At 38.5% G+C, this 16,590-nt stretch overlaps 1 protein-coding gene across 1 annotated transcript in view; it reads right to left on the minus strand.

Moving 5' to 3' along the window:
* The window catches only part of NUP210L (nucleoporin 210 like), a 51,627-nt gene that overhangs the window by 16,642 nt on the left and 18,395 nt on the right, over positions 1-16,590 (minus strand). The window contains exons 14-30 of the mRNA XM_016221463.2: positions 15,635-15,780; positions 14,875-15,096; positions 13,400-13,573; positions 12,478-12,670; positions 10,321-10,409; positions 9,784-9,888; positions 9,378-9,479; positions 8,018-8,146; positions 7,082-7,209; positions 5,898-6,030; positions 5,097-5,159; positions 4,556-4,735; positions 4,109-4,189; positions 3,891-4,022; positions 2,863-3,021; positions 1,846-1,937; positions 604-778 (exon numbers count right to left, since the gene is read on the minus strand). Of these exons, the coding sequence (XP_016076949.2) occupies positions 604-778; positions 1,846-1,937; positions 2,863-3,021; positions 3,891-4,022; positions 4,109-4,189; positions 4,556-4,735; positions 5,097-5,159; positions 5,898-6,030; positions 7,082-7,209; positions 8,018-8,146; positions 9,378-9,479; positions 9,784-9,888; positions 10,321-10,409; positions 12,478-12,670; positions 13,400-13,573; positions 14,875-15,096; positions 15,635-15,780 (2,303 nt within the window). The remainder of the gene's footprint in view (positions 1-603; positions 779-1,845; positions 1,938-2,862; positions 3,022-3,890; positions 4,023-4,108; positions 4,190-4,555; positions 4,736-5,096; positions 5,160-5,897; positions 6,031-7,081; positions 7,210-8,017; positions 8,147-9,377; positions 9,480-9,783; positions 9,889-10,320; positions 10,410-12,477; positions 12,671-13,399; positions 13,574-14,874; positions 15,097-15,634; positions 15,781-16,590) is intronic.

Genomic DNA, 16,590 nt, shown 5'->3' on the forward strand with positions numbered 1-16,590 from the left:
CTACTGTCTTGCAGAATGCACCTCATCCTGCGTCGATGTGCTGCAGCATCTTGCTGCTTTTGCCCACAGTCAGGGTGGAAGTTCTGATGTGTGTGTTAGACTAACTTACCACTGAGGACTCCTCTAATTCTAAATTTTTTTACTCTGAAAACAAAGCCTAATTTGATAGCAATAGTTCTACACTTCTCCCACATCAACCCTCTTGTCCAAACTGTTCAGAAGACAATCACACCAATTTGAGGCTAATCCCTTTTAAAACAAAGATGATAAAGTTCACTATAATTTGTTGGTTTAGAATCATGTCAAGATTGTCTTTTATCTTATAGTTCATTTCTGACTTCCAGAGAAGTTTCCAGTTCTTAAAAAAGGAAATCTGCTTCTTAAGGCCATGGTATTCCATCTATCTATCTATCATCTATCTATCTATCTATCTATCTATCTATCTATCTATCTATCTATCTATCTATCTATCTATCTATCTATCAATCATCTATCTATCTATCATCTATCTATCTATCTATCTATCTATCTATCTATCTATCTATCTATCTATCTATCTATCTATCTATCTATCTATCATCTATCGTAAGTCCCTGAGCTCACCTGAACTGCAGTTATGGTTGTTTGGTTGACTCCAAAAGGTTCTACAGACGTGACTTCCAACACGGCAGTACCTGCAATGGAACCAGCTTTCAGGAGCCCTTCACCGTCCTCCTCAATGACAGATGAATTAGGGAAACACTTGAGAACACGGGAACTCACAAAGGCGGCCCCTTCCCTAGGGAACAAACAGAGCAGTGGCATCTCTTGGGGACTCTGACCAGCAGGGAGTAGAGATTGCCAGGATCACTGTTAAGGCTGTACTCTGAAGAGGCTGCCTGCCGTTCCTCATATGGTGTGCTTATTTGTTCCTCAGGTAGAAGTCTGCCTTTGGATTATGCTTATCTTTTTTTTTAATCCTCACCCAAGGAAGTTTTTAATGATTTTAGAGAGAGAGGAAGGGGGGTAGAGAGAGAGAAAGAGAGAGAAACATCAATCAGGAGGTCTGTTGCCTCTTGTATTCACCCGACCGGGGATCAAACCCATAACTTGGTTTGTGCACTGACTGGGAATTGAACCCGTGACCCTTCAGTGCACAATACGACACTCCAACCAACTGAGCCACACTGGCCAGGGCTATGCTTAAAAAATCAAATTCTATTATATGTTAATTATTAAAAATTATTTGGCCAAAATATTGAAACAGATATTCAAACAAGTATTTGTACATGAATGTTCATAGCAGCACTATTCACAATAGCGAGAAGGTGAAAACAACCAAAATATCCAAAATGGATGAATGGATAAACAAAATGTTATATCCATACTATAGATTATTATTTACTCACAAAAAGCATGAAGTACTGATACATGCTATAACATGGAAGAACCCTGAAAACATGTTAACTGAAAGCAGCCAACATAAAAGGTCACATATTGTATGATTCCATTTATATGAAATACACAGAAAAGTTAAATTTATAGACACAACTGATTAGTGGTTGCCAGGGGCTGATATGAGGGGAGATGAGGAGTTACTACTTAATAGATATGGTATCCTTCTGGGGTAACGAAAATGTTTTGGAACTAGACAGAGGTGATGGCTGCACAGTTTTCTAAATGTACTAAATGCCACTGAATTGTACATTTTAAAACGATTAATTTTATGTTATGTGAATTTTACCTCAACCTCCAAAAAAATTATTTGTGGGTAAGAAAAATCACCTAGAAGGCAATAGTTCTTTCCATGTGCAATGTTTTACTGAAGGTGAAGTTAGAACCTGTCCTGTCCTCCATTATCCTTACCTATTGGTACGAAGTTTGAGCTGAGAATTCATGGGCATTAGAATTTGCTCAGGTTGGCACTCTGAATAGAAAAGTTGGAGTTTTTCGAATACCTATAATGAGAAAATAATTTTCCCCCTCATTTCTGGAAAAGATAAATGACGACTCTTACTCACATATGGACAACTACAAATCAACAGTCTGCCTAACTTCAATTTGGCCTAATGTTCCATGATACTCCTTTCCAAAATGAGTCAGACACTTAAAACGTATCTAGGTGTTCTAGAATATATAACCTAATATTAGCCCTGCTTCAAGTTTACACTATTATATTCTCTTTATTACTTAGATACAAGATATAGAATAATTCTATAATTTCTCATTTTAGTTCCTATAACCTGAAAAGAGATTTGAGAACAAAGAATCTATAATATTAAATTAGCAAGGGACACTATTCAGGTCTTCCACCTAGTAAAGTGCTCTTTCCTCTGTGTCTCACTGAGTCAGAGAACAGAAGCCAAAATAAAGGAGAGAAAAATGTTAGTCCCATATTCAGAGGGAGAAAATTTTACTTGCCCCACACAAATGATAAATTTTTCTTTTGAATTCTAGAAACAATAGGGCCATTTAGCTTTCAGCTTGAGAACATCTGTAGAAACTATTCATACTCTATACCTTATCAGAAGTTAGGATTAGATTTCATTCTACCTATGAATATAGCTAAGTGGACTGTATCATAATATCTATGTTGGGTAGAATGGCTCAGAAATTAATTCCTCTTTAGTTGTTATGGTGTTCATATCCTCTATTCATTGTGTGGGGAGTTGAGAGGAGTGCATGTACTATAGTTTCTAATGTCAATACTTATATGGAGGCAATTAGCAGAAATGACAATGATCTAGAGACTATAAACCTGTCTGGGGATCCCTCTGGCCATTTCTCTACCTCTATTCAGACTAAGCTCTTTATGGATGATAAAGCAAATACAACCGTTTTCTCCTTAACATACAAAAACAAGATTTAGGTTTAGGCCCTTACCAGGATCTGAACTTCATCAGACAGTTCCAACAAATTCCCCTCAAACTGCCCAGAGGAACTGTTCATGCAGCAGACAGTGACTTTGATACTGGTCCGACCAGCTGCTTTTGTGTGGATAACCATGGCAAAGTTATTCTCTACTGGGAGCTGAAGAAACACCTAGACAGTGAGGGGGTAGGTTAAGAAATATTCATGAATAAGCACTGTGCCTCTTTCTCTGTTGTAACAATAAGGAAAATGTATGCTGGAAGTAGCTATCTAGAAGAACTAGAGTATCAGGGCTTATATCCAGTTACTTCCTTTCACATTCTTAGCAATATAGTCACCCCTAGAGGAACCTCTGTTTGCAGTGCTCCACTAATTCTGGCTCACCCCTATAAGATTCTTAAGTCATCTCCAAGTCAATTCATTGATTGGAGAAGAATGGAAATAAAGAAAGGGGTTTGTAAAGTGGGTTCGGATAGTAGGACTTGAGATGGGAGAGGAGTGAGGTAATCTACTCCTGGAGTTCAGAGTGGTAGCAAGACAGGAGGACAAGAAGGGGAAGCTCCTATTTCAGGACTATGCTAACACTGGCTGACCCTCTCCCCACTTGCTTCACTTACTATTCTAGTCTAGACTGAAAAAATTCTAGACTAGATCTTTGCAGGCTTCTGGAACAGGGGAGGTAGGGCCAACACTAACACAAATGCTGAAGTAGGTACCTGCCTGCTTGGTATGCATTTTATGTCCTATCTCCCCTGCCTTCCTGGTGTCCAGAGCCCTCGAGATCTTCCTTCTAGCTCTCCTGACTCACATAGAGCCCTAAGTTCCCAAATCACCTTTCCCTTCTTCCCTACATATGTGAGTATACTCAAATCTGGATTTTTCAGATGAGTTGTGGGTTTATAGCATTCATGGAACAATGGGAAAAGAAGATAAGTAATAATATTATATAGTTTAGATAGTGAGTCAGTCTAAAACTTATGATGAAATAAACTTAATATCAAGATCCCTAAGGTAATATAACAAACACGTTAAGTTCATACCTCTGAATGCCTGGGCATTAGATCCAATACCTCCCTTTTGCTCATGGACCAGTGGAATGTGAGCCCAGGGTTGGCATTGCTAAAGGAGAAAGGGGTCTGGGTACTGGTCACTCCCATGACATAAACTGGCATCTGAAAAGTCAAAGCGGTTTTGTGTCATATATCTTGCCCAACTGGCATTATCAAAATAAGGAACCCAGAACAGTCATCATACTGACCTCAGTAGCTGTGATGAGTCGAGTTGCAGCTGCAAGGATCCTAACAGACCTTAGCTGAACAACTTCAACCTGCACTTCGTCCTGCTCAACAGGGTGGAGAACAAGTTTAGGCTAAGAGGGGGTGTCTGTGGGGGCGGGGGCAGAGATGATTATGATAACTGGTTGGTTTGTTGTTGTTTGGGGCATTCAACAACAACAAAAAACATGCTATAGTATGTTTGTTTTTGCTCTTTAAAGAATTCCTTAAGGATAGGGACTATATCTTATAACAATGCTAAGTACTCTGTGGGTTTTTCACTAAAGATCACATATTTCTAATGCCAGATAAGGGGACTAAAACTATTTTCCTGGGCTGGTGACACCCTCCTCCTCATTACTCCCTCCCTCATCTCCCGGTATGGTTCCCAGATGGAAGAGTAGAAGCAGAGCAGAACAAAGAACCAATACCTGGGAAAACACAATGACTTTGCCAGTATCTTCATTCACTGTCTGGATGGTGCCATGGACCACAGCTGTGCCAACCACCTTCCCTGTAACTTGCCCCCTCCTATTAACAACAGCCACACTCTGATTACTGATGGAGAAGTGAATGATCGATTGGGGCTGGGGACCACCTTCAGACATTATCTGAAATTTAGACATACCAGTGAAATCCTGAAGCATGGGGGAAGTCGCATCTCTGTTCCCAACATTTTGTCCAAAAACTGGACTTCTTCATCTCCCACTTCCCAATATCCCACATCAACTCAAATGCAGAAAAAATGGAAGTGCTACAAATGATCCATCCATGCTACAAATGATTCTAAGAGGTAGTTCATTGTAGAATGGCAAAAATACTTATGTTCTTCTTTATTAGACTCTATTGTACTCAGCTGGGAGTAGACAAAAGAGGCCAGCAGGAAGAGGTGTGTGTGCATGCGCGTGTCGGGATGGGCAGAGGTGGGGTGAGGAGAAAGGGTAAATCTTATTTTTCTGTCTTTAAGATCACCTGCATCATGTTAGTTGGGATCAGTGTAAGTTTCTCTGGAACAAGTTTGAATGGAGGAAACACCTTGAAGGAGAAAACCAAAAGGATAACAGTGACGAACTAGAGTCAATTTCATAATAAATGATCATGCAACTTATTCTAAGGGGAAAATCCTAATTATGTACAATAAAGTTATATACAAAGATATGTATTTTATTTATAAATACTACTTCTATTTATAATAGCAAAAATTATAAATTACTTAAATGAGAATGCTAAATAAGTTACTATATATCCATTCATTGGAACAAAAGTGGCCATTAAAATTATGTTTACAATTACCTTCCTTTTTTACATTTTTTTTCAAGCATATACAAAAGTAGAAAGAACAGTATAAAGAATTCTCAGGCACCTATTACCCAGCTTCAACAATTATCAACACATGACCAATAATTAACTTTTAAGCACATAAAATAATACTTTTGATAGAAGATTAAGACAAAAAAATATATGATTCATCCCTGTTAAAATAAGTGTAGGGAAAAAAGTGAAGGAAATACACTGAAATCTTAAAAATGATTGACTCTAAGTAGTGGAATTATAGGTGATTTTCATTCTGCACCTTTATATTTTTTGTGCTTGCCAATTTTTACAAGAAGTATGTTATTTCCATACAGAAAAAAGCCCCCACATATTGTAGCAAAAGTTAGACAACTATAATTTTCTTCAGTCAAATGATTTTTAACTTGTACAAACTAAACAGAAAGATAAATAACGCTAAATAACATGAAGTATCAATTTTGGATGAGATAATTTTCTTACTTCAATTTGCCGAGGAGCTGATGTGAATTTTCTCCCCATCTTGTCCCTAGCAATAGCCACAAGTGTGGTTTGCCCAACAGTGACAGCTCGAAGGATATAATTTTCAGAGTATTTGTCCTGTTCCTCCATTAGCCTGCAAAGACCCATGTATTTTTAGGTGAGAAAGGTGGTTTTAAGAGTGGCCAGTTATGCATCTTTCTAAAGATGCTTAACACTTTCTGCTCATTTTAACTCTTGTTAGAGGGGACTGTCAGAAAATAAATTTCCAAAGTTTACAGTCCATGGCAGAGGCAGGAATCTCCTCAAGGGCAAAACACGTTCTTTTTTAAAAAATATATATTTATTGATTTCAGAGAGAGGAAAGGAGAGAGAGAAATAGAAGCATCAATGATGAGAGAGTCATTGACCAAGCCCACAACCCGGGCATGTGCCCTGATTGGGAATCGAACCCCGACCGCCTGGATCCTAGGTTGACGCTCAACCGCTGAGCCACGCCCGGCCGGGCAAAACACTTGTTCTAAGGCGCCAAAGGAATAAGGGCAATATAAACATAGGCTGGCAAAACTGCAAATACTAAATTGCCTTAGAATTCCTGTATTTCCCCTTTCACAGAGGGGAATACCATTGCCTCTGCTTCTAAATAGATTTTTGAAGGTCCTCTAGCTAGAAGCAACCACAAAGGATATCATCCAGGGAGATATTTCATAAAATAGAAAAATTAATGAGACTCATGATTTTAGTCCCAAAACAAGACATCTGATCATTTGGAAGGGGTATTTTGTAGAGAGCTGAATATAGGAAGAGAGTAAGGGCCGAAAGGCACTGTGACAAAAAAGGAAAGTGGAAAATCTAAAATAACCTAAGGGGGCCTGGCCGGTGTGGCTCACTGGTTGAGCGTCAACTCATGCACCAGGATGTCACAGGTTTGATTCCCAATCAGGGCACATGCCCGGGTTGTGGGCTTGATCCCCAGTAGGGGGCATGCAGGAGGCAGCCGATCAATGACTCTCATTCATTGATGTTTCTTTCCCTTCCTCTCTCTCTGAAAAATAAAACCACAATAAAAATAAATAAATAAATAAAAACATATTAAAATAACCTAAGGGAGAGCTGACCAGGTTACCAGGAGGGAGAGTCTCATGATATTAAGCATAGGGAGAAAGAAGTATTGAAATGGTACTTACGTCAGGGTGACAATGGCAGAAGCCAACTGCAGTTTGAGCTCCATGTGTCTGAAGTATTTATTTTGGAAAGGGCGTTTGGACGAGCCAAGAACCCTCACAGTTACTAACACAGTTTTACCTATTTCAACCTAGTAGTTAAAAATAAAAAAGGTAATTTTAGTAGAGGTGTCTCATTCACCAGGGACAGTCTAACTCTTAGAGGGTGGCAAACTTTTCATGCTACATGTTCCTGGTCAGCCTTTGTTCAAACAAGATTAATCTATGTGTATTTATCTTCACCATGTTTATTATTTTTATTTTTAATCAGGATATTTTGTTTGTTTGCTTTTTATTTTTTTATAAATGTGTATCTTATTATTATTTATTTATTAATTATGATTTTTAATATATCTTTATTGATGTCAGAGAGAGGAAAGGAGAGGGAGAGAAAGAGAGAAACATCAATGATGAGAGTCATTGATCGTCTGCCTCCTGCATGCCCCCGACTGGGGATCGAGCCGCAACCTGGGCATGTGCCCTGACCGGGAATCAAACCCTGATCGCCTGCATCCCAGGTCGACGCTCAACCACTGAGCCACACCCAGCTTGGCAGGATGTTTTTTAAGAGAGAGAAGAAGGAAGAGAGAGAGAAAAACATCAATGTGAGAAACATTGATCGGTTGCCCCCTGTATGCGCACCAACCGGGGATCAAACCTATGGGTATGTGCCCTGATTGGGGATCAAACCTGCAAGCTTTTGGTGTACAGGATGGTACTCCAACTAAATGAGCCAACTGGCTAAGGCCTATTTTCACTATGTTTAATGTTGCAATGTTCTTTAAGGGCAGGTATTTCCAATAACATTACCAAAGGTCCTGGGCAGAGACTATATTAAGTGATGCTAGAGAGTGAAAATGAGGCCTGTTTCATTTATGAGATAAAGCACATATTTCTCACCTTATCAATCAGATCAAGCTCCAGCTCATGTATGTCTGACACCCTGAGGTGGGCCAATGCTGGACCCAAGAAAGCCAAGCACAGATCATAGACCTCCAAGATGAGAAATCCAGGATGTATTGGAACTAACTAGAAGGAAGAAGATGGTAGCTGGGTAAAGAAGCAAATGTGGTCCAAGCATAATCATGGCAACTATTTTCATTTTTTAAATTAGGTGCTTATCTATTTCTTTTTAAAAAATATATATATATCTTTATTGATTTCAGAGAGAGGAAGGGAAAGGGAGAGATAGAAACATCAATGATGAGAGAATCGTCATTGATTGGCTGCCTCCTGCACGCCCCCTGCTGGGGATCGAGGCCGCAACCGGGATATGTGCCCTGACCAGGAATCAAACCGGCAACCTTTTGGTGCACAGGACAATGCCCAACCCACTGAGCCACACTAGCCAGGGCATCATGGCAACTATTTTCACCCAAAGCAGAAAATATAATATATTACTTCCTTTGTGATGGGAACTTCGAGAGGTCACATTACATGTTTCAGACATGTATACACTTAATGTGATGTTTCAATTAATGGCAAAATGTGTACCCTTAACAATTATTAACTGATAAAGAGCAGAATTTAAGTTGATTGAATTCAAGCAGAATCCAACATACATGTCCAGCCTCTTAATTATGAACAGGGAAAGGACTTCATGAAGAAAGTCAAGTCCATTTATGTTGCAGTTGCCAGTGAAGGAGAAAGCACTGGGCAGACTGATACTTTGTTTTTCCTTCTTTACTACAGCTCCTTCACAACAGCATGTTTTCACATCCTCTGCCTACACATAGTGCTTCAATCTTCCCTTTTAATGACAAACATTATGACTAAAGTAAGTTAAATTCCTTTGAGTCCTTGGAAGGGAAGAAAACATAAGCATATGTTAATGTAAGGTATTACTTTTATTACAAGTCATCGAAAAGGAAATCCCTTGATATATCGTCTATGGGAGTCAGCTTAAATTCTTGAGTTGTCATATCCTGGCTAAAAACACCATATACTCAGGTAATATGGTCAATAGTACATCTAACTATCCACTTATAGAAATGAACCTTCTTTTAATGGAAATCTTACAGTTAGATGTCTCTTATCATGTCTCAGCTCAACCAACAATTGCCCAGTATTACAGGTAGTACAAAAACAGAACAAAACCCCCTCATTTGGGGTTGAAGAATCTATATAGGTTAAAAAAAGAAAAAGAAACAAATGTTACTTTTGTAACTAGTTCGAAAGACACAATGGAATTTTCCCAATCATTCTCCTAAGAGTGGCTTTGAACTGAGACCATCAATCTGGGAATGTCTCTAGCACTCACCTGCAAAGAGCTTTCTGTTTCCATGTAAGTGATGGTGACAATGTCCTGATCACTGCTGTTGACTGAAAAATAACCAGACCCTTCCACAAGGCTAAATATTTCCTATGGAAAAATCAGACAAACAATATTCCATTCCCTTTGGTTTATAAATAATTCAAAGAAAATAACTTCTATCTACCTAAGAAAGAGCATGCAATTAAAAGATTAAGGTCAATGGACCAAAAATAAAATATGAATATTAAAGTATAACTTCTAAGGATATGGTAGCTAATTACGATCGATATATGTATATCCATGATTTTAAATACATAAGTGAGCTTTTTTTATTGTTATACTGTTAATCTTAATAACCTAATACTCTCCCGTCCAATATGATTCCATTTAACTAGACCAGTACAGCTTCTACCTTCACATCAGGATGGTTATAGATAGTGGCATTCTCAGGCAACACAGTTACATCATCCACCAGGAGCAGCTCCACAGCTGCAGATCTGGGCAAGTTGGAAAGTCCCTAGAAATGTAGTAAGAACCACAAAGGTAAATATAAACTTTTAATTCCTCAACTCAGTGAAGGAAGGTTCCAGTGACAAAGATAACAGAAGCATAGAGGTGCACAGTTCCCAGATTTACATCAGTTATAAACAACTTTTAAAGAAGAACCTGAAATTTCAGTTATTTAACTTATATTTCTTTTTTTTAACAATATATCTTTATTGATTTCAGAGAGAGAAAGGGAGAGGGAGAGAGAGAGAAACATCTATGATGAGAGAGTCATTGATCGGCTGCCTCCTGCACGGCCCCCACTGGGGATGGAGCCCGCAACCCGGGCATGTGCCCTGACCGGGAATCGAATCTCAATCTCCTGGATCCTATGTCCATGCTCAACCACTGAGCTACACCCGGACAGCTGACTTATATTTCTTATATAACAATCTCCACTTACCTTTGGACTTTTCTTCTCTGAATAGCCCACAATATTGACTCCAATGAGTACAGTCCCTTTTATCTGATGTACTTTAAGGATCTGATGACCTGGAGACATGCAGAAAAATACCCTGTGAGACAATAACATGTAGAATACAAAAGTGTCTCCAGAAAACCAAATTCTACTCTAATTTATTTCAAACAGTGTTTTGTTGCAGGGAGAAAAAAAACACACTGAATGGGGAAACACACAAGAATCAGAAAACTGGGTTTTGCATTTACTCTGCCACTATATTCCTATGTCACCCTAGGCAACCACTAAATTTCTCAGTTCCTTTATTTTTAAAAAAATTTTTTACGTTGTGTTTGTAACAACAGTTTTTCTTTAATGTGTTTCTTTAAGATGATTTTGTGTGTGTGTGTGTGTGTGTGTGTGTGTGTGTGTTTCTCAGTTCCTTTAATAAATGAAGGATTAGGCCAGGCAAAACCTAAAATTCTTTCCTGCTGATGGTCTGTGAGTCCAAAAATAGGCTGACAACAATGTATGAGAAAATGTTTGATTTAAAAATGGAAGTGAGCCTGGCCAGTGTGGCTCAATGGTTGAGCGTCATCCCATGCACCAGGAGGTCACCGGTTCAATTCCCCATCAGAGCACATGCCTGGTTTCAGGCTTGATCCCCAGCAGGGGGCATGCAGAAGGCAGTCAATCAGTGCTGATGTTTCTCTCTCATCCATGTTTCTCTCTCTCTCCCTCTCCCTTCCCCTCTCTAAAATCAATAATAAAAACATTAAAAATGGAAGTGAGAAATAAAGTGGGATCTTTCACTCTTCTAAACTGTTTTTTATATGTAAATGTCATGTCAATCCCTTACTCAAAAATTAAAAATGGCTATTTTTTTTAAATAATGGGGTTTTTTTTTTCCTTATTGATTTCGGCGAGAGGAAGGGAGAGGGAGAAAGACATAGAAACATCTATGATGAAAGAGAGTCATTGATCGGCTGCCTCCTGCACACCCTCTACTGGGGATCGCACCCACAACCCGGGCATGTGCCCTGACTGGGAATCAAACTATGACCTCTCAGTTCATAGATCAACACTCAACCACTGAGCCATGCTGGCCAGGCTATTTCTTATTAGAACAGGTCAACTCCTTAAACTAGTTTGAAGCCTTCCATAATCTGAGCCTGCTCTTCTTTGTTTTCCGTTTTTAAAATTTAATTTCACTAACATGAATCTGCCACTTCATGTAGGTCAATTATTTTATCCTCAACACATGATGATCATGCCTAAATCTGTGAAGCACTTCCTCATTCATTCATTCAACAAAGATTTACTGAGGGCCTGCTAAGTGCTAGGTAGTATGCCAGGTAGTTAGGATACAGAGATGAAGAAGAAAACATAATTCTTGCCTTCAAAGATACTCACAGCTGAGAAGAGCAACTGAGAGGGAAACCAACTACTGTGATACAGTGTAGTAAGTGCCATTTTAGAAGTATGAACAGAGCACACAGATACAGAGTATATAACAGCCCAAAGAAGGAGTATTTTCCTTAGACTGGAAATATAGAGGAACAGAAAACTCCCAGATCAGAGAGTTTAGCCCAGTGAAGATGCAAGAAAAGAGAACATACAACATATGCAAGGGAAAAAGGCATGACAAGCCTTACCATGGTTAAGAATCAAAAGTTGTTCAATATGAGAAAAATGTAAGGTTTATGTGGGTGGTAATAAGAGGTAAAGCCAAAGTAGGCAGGAGTCAATATATTAAGCTGCAACATATGAATTTTATTCCAAAAGACAGGGGGAGTCCCTGAAAGTAACATGGTGACAATATAGTCAGTGGTCAAGACTATAGGTTCGCCCTGGCCAGTGTGGCTCAGTGGGTTGGAGCATCATCCCATACCCTGAAAGGTTTAGGGTTTGATTCCCAGTCAGGGCACATACCTAGGTTGCAGGTTTGATCTCTGGTCGGGGCGCGGTAGGGAAGCAACTGATCTCTCTCTCTCTCACTTTCCCTTCCCCTCTAAAATCAATAGAAAAACATTCTCAGGTGAGAATTAAAGAAAAAAAAGTTGAGATATGACAAAATCTGAAATAAACCATTACCCATAATGAAATACTTAATGCGGAACCATTTAGCAGGTATATGAAAACATTCATAAATTTCCACAATACCATGTAATCGGGTCTGCCCACTGCCATCATCCTTTGCTACCATCTCCACAGAGTTATAATTTTCGAAATGAGCTATTGTTGCATTTGAGGATTTCCATTCTAGCATTAACGAACTGAAATTATCAAACTTTCTCCTGTGTTGATCAAACACTGACAGCTCCAGGATTGTGTCCCTTAGGCTTGATACGGGAATCTGCATTAAAGTAAAAAGAAAAGAAAAAAACAATATCTTAAGAGGCTTGGTAAGATAACTCTGAAGCTAGGGATCATGTTTTCTCCCAATTTTATTCTTTGGCAATTTTCAAAACTCCAGTATGTTGGAAGAATAGCATAATGAATACCTATATGTACTTCATGTGGAGTCACCATTTGCTTTCTCTCTCTCCCTCTTTCTCACCCTTTGTGTGTGTGTTTTTAAAAATAGCTATTTATTTTTTTCCATCATCCTTCTTCTTTTATTTTTTTGCAAAATTACACAGGCATCACAGCACTTTACTCTGAAATATTCCCACATGCATTTTCTAAAAATAACATCCTCCTAAGTTGCCTACCTACCAGCTGTGTTATTGCTTATCATTATTGTTCATGATGGATTTGGAGTAGAGGTAAATTCTGTTACTTATTGATAATGCTAATAAAGTATTTGGTAGGGAAGGAAATTAGCAAAAATGATTTGGAAGTTATTTAGAGAGATCTCAGTTTTCCACTGCCAATAATTATAAGCTGGCTATAAGCAAAATCACTAAGTGTCATTCAGTGTAGTCAGTTCCAACCTAGTTCAATCATTTCTCACACACTACCAGAGAATGAATAACAAATAACAGTTTCCTTAACTTTAATGTGACAATAGATTATTTCAGATCATTTATCTCTACAGCATGGAAGACAAAAGTGCCAAGTTAGTTGGAAACACTATACTTACCAATTGTTTGTTGTGCTGTGGCAGAGGACATGGCTGGGCACCAGCTGGCACCTTATATACTGGGGTTACTGATATGCTAGCAGGGTGGGCACATATGAAGTGTACCTGCACAACCTCTACAGCTGGAGTAGGATTCAGGACGCCTGGGTGATTTCCAATTCGAAATGTCAGAACCTTTTAGGAAACACCAGAACAAGAGATAATTGTGCTTAGACACTTGATGTCAGTTGGGTTCACCTAAAAAAGTGTTAGAATTATTCAAATTCTGGTATAGATTCTCTTTGGACATTATAATCAGGCAAATCCCTTAAAGACATTATAGTTCTTAATTATCTGTGGTAAGAGAAACAAGGGTATTATGGAAATTTGAAAAGGAACATTAAAAAAATATAAATGACTTCAGTTTTTTCCTCCATCAAATCTTTTTTTTTTTTTTTTTTAATATGTTTTTATTGATTTCAGAGAGAGGAAGGGAGAGGGAGAGATATAGAAACATCAATGATGAGAGAGTCATTGATTGGCCCCCTCCTGTACGCCCCCTGCTGCGGATCGAGCCCGCAACCCAGGCATGTGCCCTGTTGGGGAATTGAACTGTGATCTCCTGGATCCTAGGTCAATGCTCAACTGCTGAGCCACGCCAGCTGGGCTCCACCAAATCTTTTGTTACCAGTCGGTAAAAAGTAGAAAAACTAATTTCTGTTTCAACTCATCTCTGGTAGCAGTACTAATGAATAACAGAATGTGGAAACAAAAAGAAGTTAGAGAGCTTCAAAAGGAGGTAATTAGGACTGAAATTACTAACAGCTAGCCATATATACACAATAGAGTTCACTAGAGATATTATAAAGGAGCTCAGTTGATTATAGCACAGTTCTTAAGTTAAAATCCTACATTGATAGCCTTGTTAGCCTGGTTAGCCTGGCTGTGTTTCATAGTCATACATTTCATTCTTAATACTAGTCAAACTGTAAACCTTTGTTACTGGTTTTGATAGAAGCAGGGCATAGCTGTGGATGGATTCATCACTATCTCCTAAAAATAATCAAAACTAATTCAACTAATGCAATATATTTGTTACTCTTATCAGCACAGATCTGTTTCTTCAAAATTGCTAACCATAGATGACACTAAATTTTCCTTCCTCGCATTCTTTGGAGGTGGAAAAGCGTATGTTCTCTAGTCTAGACAACAAGGAAGTAAATTATAGTAATAAAGTAATTGAAATAAGCTCATTACTACAAAAAGATCTTGAACCTTTCAGTTGGTGAACTGTTAGAAATCTCAGATGAGCAAACCAAAACCTTTGGGTATATTTAAAGAATATTAAGATTTAAAAAAATCCTTTAATCAATAATTATAATTTTCCTATCTAGTCCTTAACTAAATTCATTAGAACCTGAAAAGGAATGCCTGGAAGTACCAAAGATTGGGAGTAGTACTGCTAAAAGAATATTAGAAAAAGATCATTTTCCTACTTGTTCCCCTAAATCCAGGCATTGGACCCGGTAGATATACTGGTTCTGTTTTCTCTTAGCTGGCAGCCGGACTTGCGTTATTCCAATTTTCTCTGTCTTCTCCGTGCTTAGCTCCAAAAAGAATTGGGAGGGCTCCAAGATCCATGGACTAGGTCCCCCTTCAAATACCATTTCTTTCACAGACTTCCATGTCACCAGTGCCACTTCCACAGGGTTTACAGCCTGATGACATTTAAAGAAATGAATCCCTGATTGGTAAGGGAATTCAACAGTTTTCTAAAATAAAAAACTGACTGGTTATCTTATTCTGCTGAAAATGACATTACACTTGCTTCCCAAACTAAGAAACATACATAATGCCTCTCACTTGGAATGCTTCACAACCTCTGTACTAACTTATTTACTTATTTATTTTATTAATTTATTTCTAATCCTCACCTGAGGTTACTTTTTCCATTGCTTTTCAGAGAGTAGAAGGGAGAGGGGGAAAGAGAGAGAGAAACATCGATGAGAGAGAAACATTGACCAGCTGTCTCCTGCACACCCCCTACTGGAATCAAGCCTGCAAACTGGGCATGTGCCCTGACCAGGAATCTAACCAGTGACCTCTTGGTTCATGGGTCAACACTCAACCACTGAACCACATTGGCCAGGCTATCACTGATCTTTAATAGATATCACAGGTAGCTAGGAAGCTCCTAAGTGGACACAGTGGGGTCCATGAAAAGATATGCCAGTTCCTTACCATAAAATATCTCACCTTTAGGGGTTCATAAGCAGCAAATGTGGCACTGCTTTCCAAGTACTCTCCATATTCAGTTACACTCACTGTTAACAGAGCATGACCCAGAGACTTAGCTGCTATATGTGTACAAGAACAGTGCTTTGGTCCAGGTCTTTGAATACCTGCAAGTCAAATAGCATGCCTTCAGTAAGGTAATACACATTCAGTTCTCAAGGAAGTCAGTCTGTAGAAGTAAAAGAATGGCCCTGGACTGTGTGGCTCAGTTGTTTGAGCATTGTCCCATGCTCAATTGGTTCATTTTGTCTCCACCCCCAGTAGGGGGCATGCAGGAGGGAGCTGATCGATGTTTTTCTCTCCCTCTCCTTGCCTCTCTCTCTAAAATCAATAAAAACATACTAAAAAAAAAAAATTAAGAAATAAAAGAACCTTAATACATTTTAAAAAAATCTTGATCTCACACACTACTAGGCCCCAATTGTTTATACCAAGTTGCTATAAAAATCTGTTCCTTCTATTGACAGATATATATCATGTAAGCTACAGTTCTATTTACAGTAAGGATACAAATTTGAACAAAGATCCTAACCTGAAGGCATATATAGTTTAAATGAGAATGAGTATTTATATAAATTAAAATATTAGTAGAAAATTATAAGCATTATAAATGTCTAGAAAACAGAAAGATTATTTCTAGCTGGAGAGATCAAGCTGATAAATGAACAAAGATAGAAATATAAATGCATACAAATGAATATATGAGGGAGGTATATGGGAAATTTAAACTAAAGTGTTCGGCTTAGTTGGAGCCATCTATGAAGCCAAAGTAGAAAGTTATGAAAAGTAGGTTGGTTTCTATTGAAGAGGACCTTGAATACTAAACTAAAAGGATTTCAGCTCTATTCCACTGGCAAATTTTCTTTTTTAAAAAAATATATCTTTATTCACCTCAGAGAGAGGAAAAGAGCTTGAGG

Source organism: Miniopterus natalensis, chromosome 19, assembly GCF_054644295.1.
Source record: "Miniopterus natalensis isolate mMinNat1 chromosome 19, mMinNat1.hap1, whole genome shotgun sequence".
In the NCBI taxonomy this organism is placed as follows: Eukaryota; Metazoa; Chordata; class Mammalia; order Chiroptera; family Miniopteridae; genus Miniopterus; species Miniopterus natalensis.